At 44.5% G+C, this 16474-nt stretch overlaps 6 protein-coding genes across 6 annotated transcripts; 5 read left to right on the forward strand and 1 right to left on the reverse strand.

The window, feature by feature from the left end:
* The first annotated feature begins 108 nt into the window (after window positions 1-108).
* SLU7 (mRNA splicing protein SLU7) lies at window positions 109-1328 on the forward strand. The gene has a single exon (XM_020214590.1). It carries the CDS (start codon window positions 146-148, stop codon window positions 1295-1297), a length of 1152 nt encoding a protein of 383 aa, XP_020071968.1. The 5' UTR covers window positions 109-145; the 3' UTR covers window positions 1298-1328.
* A 3229-nt stretch (window positions 1329-4557) lies between these two features.
* Window positions 4558-7417, forward strand: VTC5 (Vtc5p). The gene has a single exon (XM_020214591.1). The coding sequence runs from the start codon at window positions 5021-5023 to the stop codon at window positions 7346-7348; it is 2328 nt and encodes a 775-aa protein (XP_020071969.1). The 5' UTR covers window positions 4558-5020; the 3' UTR covers window positions 7349-7417.
* Window positions 7328-8687, reverse strand: ARP6 (Arp6p). Its single transcript, XM_020214592.1, has one exon. It carries the CDS (start codon window positions 8640-8642, stop codon window positions 7398-7400), a length of 1245 nt encoding a protein of 414 aa, XP_020071970.1. The 5' UTR covers window positions 8643-8687; the 3' UTR covers window positions 7328-7397.
* A 217-nt stretch (window positions 8688-8904) lies between these two features.
* On the forward strand, window positions 8905-12989 carry SMC4 (condensin subunit SMC4). The gene is made up of 20 exons (XM_020217486.1): window positions 8905-9215; window positions 9291-9605; window positions 9630-9677; window positions 9708-9764; window positions 9789-9809; window positions 9840-9849; window positions 9874-9924; window positions 9949-10079; window positions 10110-10147; window positions 10175-10261; window positions 10289-10406; window positions 10431-10536; window positions 10576-10609; window positions 10631-10654; window positions 10682-10789; window positions 10811-10895; window positions 10926-10954; window positions 10982-11011; window positions 11033-11644; window positions 11681-12989. Exons 1-20 carry the CDS (start codon window positions 8948-8950, stop codon window positions 12956-12958), a joined length of 3450 nt encoding a protein of 1149 aa, XP_020071971.1. The 5' UTR covers window positions 8905-8947; the 3' UTR covers window positions 12959-12989.
* A 165-nt stretch (window positions 12990-13154) lies between these two features.
* On the forward strand, window positions 13155-14180 carry RRP1 (Rrp1p). Its single transcript, XM_020217083.1, has 2 exons — window positions 13155-13233; window positions 13291-14180. The coding sequence occupies exons 1-2, from the start codon at window positions 13185-13187 to the stop codon at window positions 14022-14024; spliced, it is 783 nt and encodes a 260-aa protein (XP_020071972.1). The 5' UTR covers window positions 13155-13184; the 3' UTR covers window positions 14025-14180.
* Window positions 14181-16068: 1888 nt separating this feature from the next.
* On the forward strand, window positions 16069-16428 carry TAF12 (Taf12p; the record flags this gene model as incomplete). Its single annotated transcript, XM_020212560.1, has 1 exon — window positions 16069-16428. One exon carries the CDS (start codon window positions 16069-16071, stop codon window positions 16426-16428), a length of 360 nt encoding a protein of 119 aa, XP_020071973.1.
* Between the last annotated feature and the right edge of the window lie 46 nt (window positions 16429-16474).

Below are 16474 nucleotides of genomic sequence, written 5' to 3' on the forward strand. Positions count from 1 at the left end.
ACCTCTACATCCAAACACCCAAACACCTGGACATCTCTGAACAGAAGCACCGAGTCAAAGTGGTTGAGGAGAGTCTCATCACCGAGTATCAGCCGGCACTGCTCAGCACTGATCCCATAAAGCTGCACGAGAGATCTTCTGAGCCATGTCAGGACAGAATCCGCACATTCCGAAGTTCATCAAAGATGCACCTTGGTACGCAGCGTCCGGTGATGATGGTACCAATGATGACTATTTAGCACATCATCGGTCTGGGAAAGAGTTCCAAAAGAACTCTGAACCACGTATTGGATCTGGGATTCGTGACGACTTTGTTAGAGAATCGAATAAGGAGCCCACTCATAGCGTGCTTACTGCCAGAAGACGGCTACGGAAGGCTAAATGTACAACGTGCGGATCTATGACCCATGATAAGTCACAGTGTCTCGAAAAACCACAGAAGAAGAGGATAGATCGTGAGAACCTGGAGTTGGATGATGCCGGTAAAGGTAGAAGGAACGAGTCATTAGATTATGACGGCAAAAGGGACAGATGGTATGGCTACGACGTGAATGAGTACGATGGGTATGTTAAGAAATGGGAGGCCAAGAAGCCAAAAGTCGCCGATACAAGGGATTTTGATACGGATGAGGAAATCGAGCTGAAGGAGCTTGGATTGTGTGATGAAGAGGACCTTAAGGAACTCAAGTCTCTCAAGAAGAAGAGTAACAATCTGGAACCCGGAGAGGTGGAAAAAGTGGTTAGACTACGTGAAGATCGTGCTGTTTATCTTCAAGATGTGCGGAGTGAATCTATTAACTACGATCCTAAATCACGTAAAGTACGTGATAAGGCAGTTATGGATGATACCAAAAACCAGTTTGTCAAACATCTCACTGGTGATGCAGAAGAATTTGAGGCCTCGAAGCAATTTGCCTGGGATGATACCAAGAGAGGTGTTGATGTTGACAATTACGTCTCCAATCCAACGTTAGCCGACCGTAAAATGAGAACACAGTCAAAAGAGAAAGAGCTGAAAAGTTCTTCGTTGAAGAAGAAACTGCTGGGTGTCTATGGAGATAAGACGATTAGTGGTGATTCTTCAAGCGAGCAGAGGAACGCTGTAACCATCGATGACAGCACTAGTCATTGTGACGACAACGACGATGATGATGTGAAACGATCCAAGTATGCAGAAGATGTATACATCAACAACCACACTAGTGTATGGGGCAGTTTTTATGAGAAAAATGAGCAAGGTGGCTCCTGGGGATACAAGTGCTGTAAAAGCACAGTGAAGGACAGTCTGTGTAAATGAATAAACGGTTAATTGCACAAGTATATCTTGTCACCGATGAGCTGTAAATGCTCCTCTTCAAAACTGTAATATGCGATGCCCTGTGAAGTTGTCACACTGAGAGTTTTTATACCTTCTAATCACCACAAGTACACACTGATAAATGGCACACAAAGCTTGTTATACAGTTACAGTTTAGCCTCATTGTATCAAAGCATGCCGTGGGTGATGAAGTGTCTCATTGCTGGCACCACTGACCATGATTTACAATCGTGGCAGTATATTTTACAGTTACACTGTTTCAAGCACCGTTAGCGCATTGACCATAGGGATTGCGATGTTCAACGTGGAATGTCATGATACAAAGCTCAATTGACGATCTGTCGATGTTTTTGACTCCTTCCATGGCCCACTAGAATGAAAAGACTATTACAAGTGCTTATGCATGGTGGTACGCCGTATTTCAGAGGGCCGTACATTGGACTGCCTCTCAACAAAAAGATCAAGTTTTGAAGGAGAAGAGAACACACACCCACACGAGAAGTTCTCATTGAGAACTCTCTCCACCTGTGTGCTGTGTGTGTTTTCGGATATCAGCGAGCTAATCTACTATGGTCTCGGTATTGCCATAGTAATTGTAGATCAAGACGTTGAAAACCAGAATGCTGAACGATGACTCGTGAGTGATAAGTAATTAGCCATTCAGCATAAAGCCTCCTTCAGTTAGCTCCGAGGACAAATCGGACCTGTCAGCCAACTAGGCAACTTCTCTTGTGGAAACACAGCAGGAAGCCCAGGACCGAGGAGCTGGTATTATGACCTGTTCAGCAACCATTCGGTGCTCTGGAGCTAGCTTTCCCGCAGTACGCACATATGGTACCTCCTTCAACGGCTGACACTGGAAAACGTGGCGACCCATAACAGCTAAGGTTCATACTGGATGTGTACCTGAGTCATGACTACTGAGATTGGCCTGAAACCGTTGTGAACAGGTTGATGGTTTGTGACCCAAAGAGGCTATCTCCGTGTTGAAGTACCTTTGGTGGACACCATTGCTCACAGGGGATGCCTCGTCAAGACTCACACGACATGTCTCTCTTCATCACTCTGTGTATGGCCTTTTTTTTCATGGTCGTGTGAGACTTTTCTATCTTGAGCGCACGTAGAAGAGCCATGTGCATATAACACCAGGTACGCACGTGGGATGTGCAGTACAGGTTATAACTTGTTGTCACACCATTGGGTGCTAGTAATGGCTCCGGATTTACCAACTTCATCAACGATGAGGCGTAGATCTGGACAGCTTTGGTCCTAAAAGTCCCACACCCTCTTGATTCAGCCAGCTGTACATGGTTGTGAAGGATCGTCATACTTGTTCCACAGAGTCATTGAGCCGTAAAGAGTGTAGTGTCAATGTGAATGTCAATTGTTTGAGTGTCCAGCAGCGGGAACTCGTACACCACGTACACACTCTGGCCTTTTGAATGGTTGGAAACATGAAAGCTGTGGGACATTGTTATATGGGGTTGGCTTGTGTGAATTCCCCTGTTGCAAAGGTGATGTAAACCAGAGTCATGGTAACGCCTAACTTCAGGCAACCACACTTGCTATCAACGTGTACAGTATGACCTACATATAGCAGCAGTACAGAAACGTGCACCGTGCAAAACTCCACCTACATGAGACCAGTAGAATGTGGAGTACTACACATGTAAAAAGTTCATGTGTGTTTACACGGATTCCACTCTCAACTTGGACAACTTCCTATAGACCAGGGTATAACTGTCAACGCCATAGGTTCTCATATCCATGTAAGAACGGTTAAATTAGAGGCGACACAGGTAAGAGGCATATGTACTATGCCGCAGGCTCATCACTCCAGCAGAGTCTGAAGAGTAGAGGCGATCACGAAGTTGCCTTTTCCCGCAACTCATGAGCCTAAGAAGGGTTGGAAGTCGTGTGACTGGCTCATCAGATGCCGAAGTTAAGGCTTTGGCTGTAGCCTCTGCAAACAGTGCGCTTGTAACTTTGTTGTACCGAGATGTTATGGAAAACGTGCGCCAATTATTAACGTCTGTTAGCATCAAGCCAAATCCAGCTTGTAAACAAATATGAAATCACGTCTGCCACGACTAACACAGTACTGCATGGTGTAGTATTGGCCTCTATAGTTAGTACTAGGGGGAGGGACAACGCAGAGCAGGGCCAAGCGTTGAACTGGTTTGTTACAGTTGACAATCCTCACTATCAGCACGAAAAATAATTCTCAACACGCAGCCTATCATATCCCTCCAGGATATTAGCACTTCCAACTTCCCTTGGCCCATGTACAAGCTGATCATAATATTATGTACCGTGTAGGCCAGTGAGTTCTTCAGAGCGATCTTTTTATCAGTCAGCCCTGGCCACATGACTTGAATTGCAATAGATCAACGAAAAGCACGTTGAAGCCACGCAAGGCAATTAATTACCCAAAAAGGCCCTGTTTCCCTGGACCGGCCTGAACAACACCAGCGCCAGTTATTTGGCGGAGGGCCTGTGGTTCTGGTGGGCTCTGGTGGATCACTGTGTCACTGGGTTGGCAGCCTGATGCTTCCTGCCCGAAAGCGTGCTGGAGCTAATAGAGGCACATGTTCGACAAAGTTGTCAAACGTAGCTCACTTGATATGTAGCATGTACATACCTGTACGTTTGTTTAGAGCCGTCTAGGCAGCCAATTGTTGTTGTTGTTCTTGCCTTTGGACTATTACAAGTATGTGTCTGCGACCTGCCGGTGCTGGGTGCCATTCATTCACGAGTGATGTAGCCATCTCTCGCCGGGTAGACAGACCTACATGCCCACGCTGCACATACATGTGTTCACATACCTGGGACATAAGTACTGCATTCAGAGCACTCTGAGCACTGGGCCCGGTTTAGATATTACCACCGAGACTTTGAACAGCACAGTTCTCCCAAGGTGCTGAGGACACAGCCGGCACCACGTAGCTGGTGCCCACAAGCTGTCCGTGTGCCCAGTACTGGCCGCCACTGATCAGCACGGGATACAACTCCGGTCTCCTCCTCCCTCGCTATCCCCACCGCTTCCCTACGTACACGGTCTAGATAAACACACACAGGGCGTATCCATGCAACAGATGTTTACACCTAAAGCACCCTCTGCAATACGCTGTTACTGCTAAGCACAGCGTACATGGCTCATCCACTATCCATCGCAGCGACACACAGCAGGCCACCACGCCAATGTATCCATTCAATCGCAGAGTCCCACCCTTGACTCAGGATCGCACAGCGCCCGTCTACAGAATAACCAGCGGCGTGGTGCTGATAACCGAAGCACGTCCACAGAGCCCACGTAATTTTTCTGTCTAATCTCCCTGCTTAAAGTCCGAGGAGGCCTCCCTCCTGCACTTGCAGCCTGAAGAGGACCGCCAGCGCAGAAACTTTAGGCGACCGCCTAAAGTGAAACAACACACCGACCTCGTGCTTTTTTCCCTCCGCCTGTTTTTAGCCTTGCTTTTGTATATAAAGGAAGCCATATCTCTCTGCAATTCCATCCTGGTGGACCAGGGAGAGAGAGAGAGATCCCAACCGCTGCTCATTACACACAGACAGCACCCAGCACCCAGCACTCACTCGAGCCACCGCTTTCATCCACGCTCCTTCACATCTTCCGCCTGGCCCCCGTTCGCTGTGCCTTGATTTGTTGCCCACTATCTCTCCGCCCCGGTCCCCTTGTTCTGCATGAAGTTTGGTGCTCAGCTTCGAAACAAATCTGTCCCGGAGTGGCGTAGCTATAACATCGACTACAACGATCTCAAGCAGAGGATCAGAATCACAACCGAGCTGCCCAAGGATGACAGACGCGTGCAGGACCTGTACGGTTCCTTCATCGAGCAGATCGACATGGTGAACATGTTTCTCCATTCCAAGCTTGGGGAAGTGAAGAGACGGATGCAGTTTGTGGCGTCCGCGATAGACGATAACAAAGAGGACGAGCAGATATCGCTGAGCGTTGAGTCGAACCTGAGGCGGCTCAGCTCGGACCTACAGAAGCTCTCTCGATTCATTGTGATTCAGAAGACTGGACTGAGAAAGCTGCTGAAGAAGTACACCAAGTACTCCAACGATGGCGGCGAACTGAACACGAGCATCAACAAGTACGTTGTGCAGAACCAGGACTCGTTTGTTCACGTGGACCTGGTTGGGCTGTACCTGGAGCTTGCGCTGCTCTACGATCTCGTGAGGGAGAAGCAGGCCGACCATGCGGAACGGATGCAGAGGAGCAGCTCGTCACGGTCCGCATCTGGTCGGAAGCCTTACCAGAGACGGTCTAGCCTGATCAACCCGGTGCAAGGGCTGAACATCAACGAAGTGTTTGACTTTGAGTCCACGCACAAGGGCACATCAAAGGAGGTCTTTTTGGTGCACTATGATAACCTTGTTGAGTTGAAACTGTTCTTGCTGTCCAACTTTTACCTTGTCGACCAGTCTGTTCAGCTGGAGAGGAAAGAGCTGCAGTTGAAGAAGCAAAAGTCGGCAATATCGTTCAGACAACAACTCCAGTCGAGGAACTCATCTGATAACATCTACAGACAACAGTTTGACGAAGAAGCCTCGGACCAGCCAACGTACAGATCGAATTCGATCTATACAAACACCACTGATGATTTGGCAAACCAGGGGTTGACGACAAGCATCATCCTAGATGACCCAAAACATCTACAGTCAATTCAGATGAACACAGATCCTGGTGTATTGTCAACAAATGACCGTTATCAGAAGCGTGAATTGCTGATCAGTGCCATTGGTGGACTGCGTAAGAATTCGAACGTTCTTATCAATGACAAAGGCTCATTTGTCGATGAGCTTTTAGAGGCTATAAACTCGGGCGTATTGTTTGATGACTTTGTACAGAAACACACCGAATACTTCAACTCTTTGGATTCATTGGAGAGAATCTCCATCGAATGGCTTTTCTCAAGACATATCAAACCAATCATTAAAGTTTCTTCTACGAGAACTCGTTTTAGTCCAAATTTATCACCATCATCTAATTTGGACTCTTGGATCACCCTTTCTTCAAATTTGAAGTTATCAAAGAAGGACTTGACAAATCCGCAATGGACTGAGACGAACGAGCAAGACTTCAAAACTCTACCGTACGCGATCCTGGAGGTTCGTTTCAACACCCCAACCGAACAGGGGAAACTACCAGACGTGCTGCAAAAGCTTTTGACTTCTCACTTGATCTACAAGGTCGATGATACATTGACAATCCTTACGTATTATCTCTTTGCATCCAAAGTGCTAGACTTCACACCAACTTGGGCAAAGTTTTTTGGAGACGAACCAGTTGACATCCGTAAGAATCCACCGAAAATCCGCAAGGTGAAGTCATCAGTGAATACGACCAGCGATGTCAGTTTAAAGCATAACTCAGTCTCAGGAGAGAGCAACCAGTTCAAGTACTGGAACGAATTCGATAATGGATCGGAAACTGAACAGGGTGATGGATTCTACATTGACGTTGAGTCAGATGGCGACACTCTATTCCCAAGCTCTGGTATAGAGTACCTGTTTAAAATCACTGACAAGATGAACTCTTTCTTACACGGAAAGCTACCATTCATGTTCAACGATACTAAAAGTTCTTCGACCCAACGTCTTGTGAATAATGAGAATGGTGCGGACCATGTATATGGATCCACTGATCACAGTGATGTCGAATCCTTTAGCGATAGTGCTTCGCAGGCCAAAGCTGCACATGATACCCTTCTTGTGTTCATCGCTGTCTCGTGTTCCCTTCTCAGTCTGGTACTAATGTCTGTGTCTCTTGGTATCACAAGTTCACTTTTGAGCTATGAAGACCCACAAGTTAGTCCAATTGTCATTGCCGTCCTTGTCATTGCCATGATTACAAGTTTGTTCTTCTCAGTGGTGTCACTCTGTTTCCTCATGATGAGTGAAGCTGTGAACAGAAAGCTCTGGCAAACATTTTTCGTTTGGGCAGTGTTCATCGCAGTTACATTCTTGGTGACTTATGGAATGGCCAATGCCTTTGGCATTTAATTATTACTGTTCTATTTGATTATGATGTTATGTACTAATGTTCCCTCATTTATACCTGGAATCCAAATCTCTTTTGGACCCATTGTAGACCATGCTCTTCATAGTCTTGCCTTGTGACTTTGACACTGTTATACTTTGCATTTTCACTGAACTTTTGAGCACATTCCCAACCATACGTGCTAGGGTTTGACGGTTTACATATCCTAACATCCCAATCAACAGGTAGGACAATCTTCAACTCCGCTAACAACCTTTCTTCCAGGTGTTTCAAGTTGAAATTACCCCCAATGACAGCGATATTTGAAACCAACAATGGACGAATCAGTTCTGGCACAGAGTTAATTGAATCGACAATGGTTTCCACGATTCCTGGCTTGTTCATTATCTCGACAATCTCAGGATGGAATAGGGTCTCAGGAACGCTGAATCTCTCGTCGTATAACTTCAAAATCTGTTGGTCTTGAGGTTTATACTTGGCCTTAAGCTCTGGTGTCAAAACGTAACCGTGGGTAGTGGTGTTGAAATCGGGCAAGACGTACTCCACAACATTTTCTTTAGGATGGGTTTTCATTTCTCTCAAGCTCTTGTTGTAGTCCATGGTAACAAAACAGGAGCTCTCCTTGATATTGTTCACCAATATTGTCTCATCGGTAACGTTGTAGTGTCTAAACGAGATTTTTTCTCGTAACACACCCGATAGGAATCTCCCTGCGATTTCGAACTTCCTTACTCCATGCCAGAACACCATTCCCTTGATAATAGGAATCACCCAGGTGGCGTTGAACCCTGAATCAACAACTAGTTGATAATCTGCATAGTTTTGTACGGTGCTGATATCGTTCTTCAGCTCTGGCTGATACAACCCCTCGTTCTTTTCGTAATTCCATGGAACAAACGACCCGATCGGTGCCTTGAACAGTGATTGGAATCCGTATTCCTCAAAGACGATCTGGTCAGTGTTCTGCGACAGCTGGGGTAGCATGAATGGGGTCTCGCTCATTATGAGGTCGTGCTCTGTCGGATCGACATCCAGCTTGAAATCCTCACAGGTGAAGCAGTAGTCCCAGATCATCTTCTCGGCCTCCCAGCTCGTCAGATGACCCTTCTCTATGGGCCTTTTGAAGACGATACCAGAGATATCGTTCACAGAGTGGACCTGGTTGCCAATGAGTAACCGCTTGTCTTTGGTCTTGGAAATGGAGTTCTGCACTCGTGACAATTCATCAACAGATGTCTTTGAATTGCCTACTTTGATCTCGTAGGATCCATTATCCAGTATCAGAGTCTTGAACATCAGCTGAAGGGTCTCCAAAGCAGTGATCTTCGTCTTCGTGAACAGCTTTCTTAGCACACTGAGCCCACAATGCCTTCTATCTAAGGTGCTTTGTTTACTTTTTCTGGTGATCCGGGTAACACCCACGCCAACGACCCTCGGATTTGGAAAAGGAGAGTTTTGAAATAACAAACCGCCCTCGGTTTTGGGGATTTGTTTTTGTTTTGATTTCAAAGACGCGCTGGCGGAAATATAAACAAAGCCCAGTTTATCAACAGGAACTGTTGTTTGCTCGTTGTCCACTACACAGCTCCGACAGAAACGAGATGAGCTCACCACCTGCAAAGAGACGTCACTTGGGACCAAGGATCCCCGATGATGAAGACAGTTCCACGGCAGACGCTGCGGATCTGGTCCAGAAGAGTGATGCCTTATCCGCATCAGCTTCACCGCAGAGCCCATCAAAGGAGAGACGTTCTTCGCTTGCACCATTAGATACAAATGTTCCGTTGAAGCTGGACTCCGTGAAGCTTGATCCCCCATCTGACTCATCACCAAGGCAGCAATCGCCAAAGTCCAAGCCGTCTTTCAACGGTCCTGATATCATTCAGCTCTCACCTTCGAAGAATTCAAAGATCGCATCTATGAACTTCTCGCAGGATAGGGAAGGCGAACCTACGACCCGGTTGGTCATCGATCGTCTTGTCCTGACGAATTTCAAATCATATGCAGGGAAGCAGGTGATTGGTCCGTTCGACTCTTCGTTCTCTGCTGTTGTTGGTCCCAACGGTTCAGGTAAGTCCAACGTTATTGATGCGATGCTTTTTGTCTTTGGATTCAGAGCCAATAAGATGCGTCAAGGTAAGTTGTCAGAACTCATCCATAATTCAGAGACCGCGCCAAATCTTGAGTCATGCTCTGTGGATATCTATTTTCACAATGTGCAGGATAATGTTGACGAGACCACCAGTGTTATCCCAGAGAGTGAATTGATTGTGTCCAGAAGAGCATATCGTAACAATGGATCTGATTATTTCATCAATAATAAGAGAAGCAGTTATGGAGAGGTCACATCTCTTTTGAAAGATAAAGGTATAGATCTCGACCATAAGAGATTTCTAATCTTGCAAGGTGAAGTTGAAAGTATTGCACAGATGAAACCGAAAGCTGAAAAGGAGAATGACGACGGTCTCCTTGAATACTTGGAGGACATCATAGGAACTTCAAAGTACAAATCGACGATTGAGGAAAGCTATCAGAAAGTTGAGGAGTTGAATGAAATTTGTCAGGAGAAGGAAACCAGGTTTAGCTTGGTGGAGAAGGAGAGAGATTCATTGGAAGGCAAAAAGCAAGAAGCTTTGGATTTTATTCGTAAGGAGAAAGAACTTGTGGAGAATCAGTCCTTACTATTGCGGTATAATATTCATCAGTCTGAAAAGAACATCGAGATGAATACTGGTATCTTGAAGGATCTTGAAAAGAAACTAGAGAATGAACAGAAAGAGTCGTCAGATTTCCAGACAGAGGTGAAGAAGATTGAAGCTGACTACAAGGCACTGATGAAGTCTATTGGGTCTATTGAAGAAGAGATTCAACAACTTGAAACAGCCCAGAGAAAGGATGAGAGGGATAGAGTTATGGTTGAGGAGAAGAAGAAGTCCATCGAGAACAAGAAGAAAAAGGCCGAAAAGCTTCTAGAAACAGCAATAACTGCACTCAACCAGGCTAATAACAAACATTCAACTTTATCTGATGAGAATGAGAAGTTCTCAAAAGACCTGGAAGGTTTGAGACAATCACTCGTTGAAGAAAAATCCATTCTTGACGAGATTCGGTCTGAGTTAACAGATAAAACTAAGGCCTTTAACGAGGAGATTGAAATTCACCAGGCCAAGCTTCGACCATGGACTGAGAAGTTGGAACAGAAAAAATCAGAAATCGCTATTGCTGAAAGTCGTGTGCAGATTCTGAAAGAGGGACGCTCCACAGTTGATGCTGAAATTTCAAAGCTTAAGGATCGGCTAAAGGAAATTGTCCAAGAAGGCAAGGATAATGAGAAGAAACTAAGTCTGCTAAAGAAAGAGAAGACACATAATGCATCACAGATCCAGATTGGTGAGCAGGAGTGTGAGCACGCCGCTGGTAAACTTAAAGCCATGGAGGAGAGTGTCTCTAACCATCGTCAAAAGACTTTGGAAGCCAGAGGATCTCTCTCTACCATTCAAAACAAGAGTAAAGTTCTTGCAGGTTTGATGAGACTTCAAGAATCTGGACGTATTGAGGGATTCTACGGAAGATTGGGAGATTTGGGGTATATTGATGACAAGTACGATGTTGCCATCTCTACAGCATGTGGTCAGTTGGATGATATGGTTGTGGAATCAGTGGAAGTTGGACAACAGTGTATTGAGTACTTGAGAAAGAACAACCTTGGTTATGCTCGTTTTATTCTATTGACTAAGTTGAGAAAGTTTAACTTGGGCAAGATTCAAACACCAAACAACGTTCCCAGACTTTTCGACTTGGTAACTCCACAGGATCCAAAATTTGCACCAGCTTTCTACTCTGTACTCCAAGATACTCTAGTCGCTTCCAATCTTCAGGAAGCTAATAAGGTAGCTTACGGTGCGAAGAGATTCAGAGTTGTTACTCTTGACGGTAAATTAATTGATAAGTCAGGTACTTTGTCCGGTGGTGGTAACATTGTAAACCGCGGGGGAATGAAATCAACTTCTCAGGCTGGCTCCGTTTCTGAATCAGAAGTTCTCAAGATGGAAAAACAGTTGTCTGAGAAAGAACAGAAGCTGGAGATTGCTCAGAATACTTACTACGAAATGACTGGAGCTCTCAAAGAATTAAAAGAGAGACAGCCTGAAATTGATACCGAGGTATCAAAGATCAAATATCAGATTGACTCTTTGACGAATGAGATGAAGAGTGTTCAAACCCAAGTCGCTGCTGCTACGAAGAAAAGGGATGAGATGGCTGCAGATAACAAGGAGATCGCAGAGGCAGAGGCCAACGTAGATAGTCTCACCATTGAGCTCAACAACTTGCAGGAACAATCAAAAGAGTTACAGGACAAAATCAATGTTCTTCAGGAACAAATTTTGAATGTTGGTGGTGTCAAGCTTCGCATGCAAAACTCAAAAGTTGATAGTGTGGCACAGCAGATCGAAATTGCCTCTCATAAGCTTAACAATAACAAAGTGGGTATCAAGAAGCTTGAAAATGAGATCAAAAGGTATACAAAATCTGAGAGTGAGAAGAAAAAAGAAATTGAGGATTATCAGTGCGATCTTAGTCGAGTGGAAGAAACTTATCAAGAGAGACTCCGTGTTTTTGAGAAACTGGAAACTGAATTGAAAAAGCTGCGTGATTCGAAAGACGAGAACAAGGAGAAAGCGGAGTTGCTGAAGGAAAGCTTGGATGAGAAGCTTGAGAAGATCAACCTTTTGAGATCAGCTCAAGTGGAGATTGAAAACAAGATTGAAAAACATCAAAGTATCATCAAGCACCAAACCGCAGAACGCTTAAGGAACACGGAACATTTGGATACCCTCGAATTCAGGGATGTTTCAACGTTATTGTCATTTATTGAAGACGAAGAAGAAAGGGTGAAGTATGAGAACGGTTCTTTATCTGATCTTACGCCCGACGAGTTGGAAGCCCTTGATATTGACACGATTCAGATCAAAGTTGAGGATCTTGAAGCTTATATGAGTAAGGTGAAAGTCGATACAGATATCCTTGAAGAGTACGCTAGAAGGACAGAAGAGTATCAGACGAGAAGAACAGACTTGAACAGTGCAGTCGAGGAGAGAGATCAAATTAAGACCACCGCTGAAGTGTTGAAGAAGAAAAGATTGGATGAATTCATGGAAGGCTTCAACCTTATATCTGCTACCCTCAAGGAGATGTACCAGATGATCACCATGGGAGGTAATGCCGAGTTAGAGTTGGTTGACAGTTTAGATCCGTTCTCAGAAGGTATCCTGTTTAGTGTGATGCCACCGAAGAAGTCCTGGAAGAACATATCAAATCTATCCGGTGGTGAGAAAACCCTCAGTTCCTTGGCTTTGGTGTTTGCCTTACACCGCTATAAACCAACACCATTGTACGTGATGGATGAGATTGACGCAGCTTTGGATTTTAGAAACGTTTCTATTGTTGCCAACTACATAAAGGAGCGTACCAAGAATGCCCAATTCATTGTCATTTCCTTGAGAAACAATATGTTCGAATTAGCTCAAAACTTGGTCGGTATCTACAAAGTCAGTAACATGACCAGAAGTATCACATTAAAGAATCATGATATGCTGAATAATGATCAATAAATTGTTTTTTTGGATTTACATACTTTCTCACAATTTCCATTTTAGGCAGTTAGTGCTCTTTCTTTGTTTCAATGTGGTGTCCATGGCAACAAAACCAACTCGTGGGTGTGCTGCGCAAACCATCTCATCGGGTAAATTTTTTTTCGAGTGGTTTCTTCATAGAACGAGACAGAATAATCCATACACACACATTCACAGAAGGGAAGTCAATTAGGGATTGAGCGAGATGAGTAACCCACAGACGTCTGCTTTCGTTAGAAAGTTAGCTGCAAATGGTGTGTATCCATTAGCTTGAAATGCTTGAGGAGACCAATATACTAACGTGATATCAGATCGTCCAACAAGAAATGCAGCTCTTGAATCATTGAAGAAGTTTCTTTCACGTCCTCGTGACATGCCTTTGATTGAGTTTGAAAAGCTTTGGAAGGGACTCTACTTTGCCATGTGGTTCAGTGACCGTCCACGTCCACAACAGCGTTTGGCTGCAGACCTTGGCCAATTATTCTTGGTAGTGCCAGAGAAGAACTTTTACAACTTTGCGCTCGCATTTTGGAAAGTTATTGCCAGGGAATGGGTCGGTATCGATCACCATAGACTGGATAAATTCCTATTATTGGTCAGAAGAGTGTTGTTTTATCAATTAAAGAGACTCAGCGAGAGCCAATGGGACAGTGAAATGGTGAGCGGATTCTTAAATGCGTTGAAGAAATCACCACTTAGCGGGGATAACAAAGTTCCAACTGGTATTACATACCATCTAATTGATATATACGCAGACGAGGTTGAAAGAATGATGTTCGAAGAGCTTGAAGATGATGAAGAAGAGGAAGAGGAGAAGAAACAGGAAATCATTGACCAGACACCCTTGAAGGAACTGATAGAACCGTTCGTTACGCTGAGTAAAGAGTGCCTCTTGAAGACAATAAGAGAAAAAATCAAAGATGACCTCCTTGGAGATGACAGACTTACCCAATGGAATGTCACTGTCAGCGCAAAGATAAATGAGGACAAGCAAGAGCAAGAGGACGAGGATGAGGACGATGATGAATGGCATGGATTCGAGTAATTGTGTGTAAAGTCTATACATAAATGCCATATCAAGCTTGCTACTCGAGATGTAGGGTTACCCTACGTTTCTGTGTCAATATCAAAAATTCGCGAAGTCCCTTTTGTGGTTGAAACTTCAACGAAAAACAAATACGGCTTGCAAAACAATAAACAGAACTGTTCTTTCATTCTCGACGTGGTCAATTACTTTGGTGTATCGATTAAACCGCGGTGTATATCACGTCTTTTTGAAGTAGACTATTTGAAGTGGATTGATTTGTGAGACTTCTGTTTGTATCTTGTATTTATTTCTTGAGTGTTTGTGTTCTTGAAGTGGAATTTGGATAATGAACAACAACAACAACAACCAAGGAAATGCTCCGCAAGGTACCCCTAACCAGGGAATCAACTTGGTTTTACAACCTGCCCAGATTAAACAGCTGGCGAAGCAGTGCAATGCTGAAGTCTTGGAGGCCAGGCGCTTGGGAAGTGATACCCCTGAAGGTCGTGAGCACTTGAAAAAGGCACAGAAGATTAAGAGCATTCTTGTCCAGTATCAACAACAGCAAAGACAGGCTCAGGCTCAGGCTCAGGCTCATGCACAAGGGCAAGCCCAGGCTCAGCAGCAGACCCAGTCTTCGGTGTCTACCCCTGTTGTTGCAAATGCGGTTGCATCACCACAGATTCAACAGGCTCAACAGATTCCAAAACAATCCCCTCAGTTGAACCAATTGCAACAACAAAGACCCCAGGTGCAGCATAACATTGTATCCCATCAACAGCAGTCACAGCAACCTGTACCAGTACAGCAGCAACAACAAGGATCCCAGATGCAAAACATGAATGCTAATATTCAGGGTACTAGAAATGCTGTGTCCTCTCCAAGTCCTATGAGTCAAGCTGGTACTCCTAGTAGCGCAGCACAAACATCTCAAGCACCAAGAAACCCATATCAACAGCTGCAACAGATTAAGCAAGTCCTGGCTAATTTCCAAAAGACTTTGAAGGAGATTGAGATTCAAAAGGTGGATCCTAATCTGTCGCCTGATGATTTACAGACACTATTGCACAAAGAGGCTGTTTTGAAGGAGCGTTTTACCACTTACAAGAATGTTGCCATTTCTATTACCCAACAACTTCAGAAGCAACAACAGCAGCAGCAACAACAACAACAACAACAACAACAACAACAACAACAACAACAACAACAACAACAACAACAACAACAACAACAACCGCAGCAGCAAGCCCAGCAAGTTGTATCTTCCCAAACAAAAGCTCAAGCTGCTCAAAGTAACATACAACAGAACATGATGAATACCTCCCAGCAACCAATTCAATCGCCAAATATCCAAATGGGCTCTCTTCCTCAACAGAACCAAAATGTACAACAAAATGGTAACAACTTGTACCAAATGCAACAACAACAACAACAGCAGCAGCAGCAGCAGCAGCAACAACAACAACAACCGCAGCAGCAACAGCAACAGCAACATACTCCACAATCTCAACATCAAGTTCCAATTTCTCAACAGAGTCAGCAGCAATTTGTTCAAAAGCCTATAAATCAGATGCCAAATAGCACATCTCCTACTGTAACAAATCAACAACAGATCAGACAAAATATCTCTCAACAACAGTTACAACAAGCTCAGCAAGCGCAACCAGCTCAACAACAGCCTCAGCCTCAGCAGAATATCCAAGGTCAACAGAAAGTAATACAACAACAGTCCCGTACTGCTACCCCAATGACTCAGAATGCGGTTGCAAGCAACGCCAACGTAAACAGAAACACATCTGGTGGAGCGTCCGCATCACCAAATGCACCTGTTACCAATGTTAATGCTGCTGCTAAACCAACCACCACTCTGGGAAACTTGAATGTACCAGTAACTAATGTGTTCAAGAGTTCAGTGCCTTCACTACCGATTAGTTCTCAAGTTACGCCAAAACCATCACAACCTGTTCCTGTTTCACAGATGAAGCCAAGTTTGGCGAATGGTCATAGCATTGCAGCACCAGCGCTCACCACGCCTGCTATGCTCAAACTACCACCTTATGAGATGCAAAGTGACCGGGTGTTGTCTAAGCGTAAGTTGAGCGAACTCGTCAAAACTGTGGGTGCTGATGAAGGTGATGGTGAGACAACCATTGACGGTGATGTTGAAGAATTGTTGCTTGATTTAGCAGATGAGTTTGTGACGAACGTCACTTCATTCGCATGTCGCCTTGCAAAACATAGAAAATCCGATACCCTGGATACCAAGGACATCCAGTTACATTTGGAGAAGAACTGGAACATTCGTATTCCAGGATATTCATCTGATGAAATAAGAAACGTTAGAAAATGGCAACCAAATGCAGCCCATAATCAAAGAATCCAAGGTATCGGCATTTCAAAGTCTGTTGAACAGAACAAATGAAACTTTTGTTTAATTTCGCTGAAATGAGATGTTGAATATTGAAGAC

The sequence above is a fragment of the Cyberlindnera jadinii genome (genome assembly GCF_001661405.1).
Source record: "Cyberlindnera jadinii NRRL Y-1542 unplaced genomic scaffold CYBJAscaffold_3, whole genome shotgun sequence".
Classification (NCBI taxonomy): domain Eukaryota; kingdom Fungi; phylum Ascomycota; class Saccharomycetes; order Phaffomycetales; family Wickerhamomycetaceae; genus Williopsis; species Williopsis jadinii.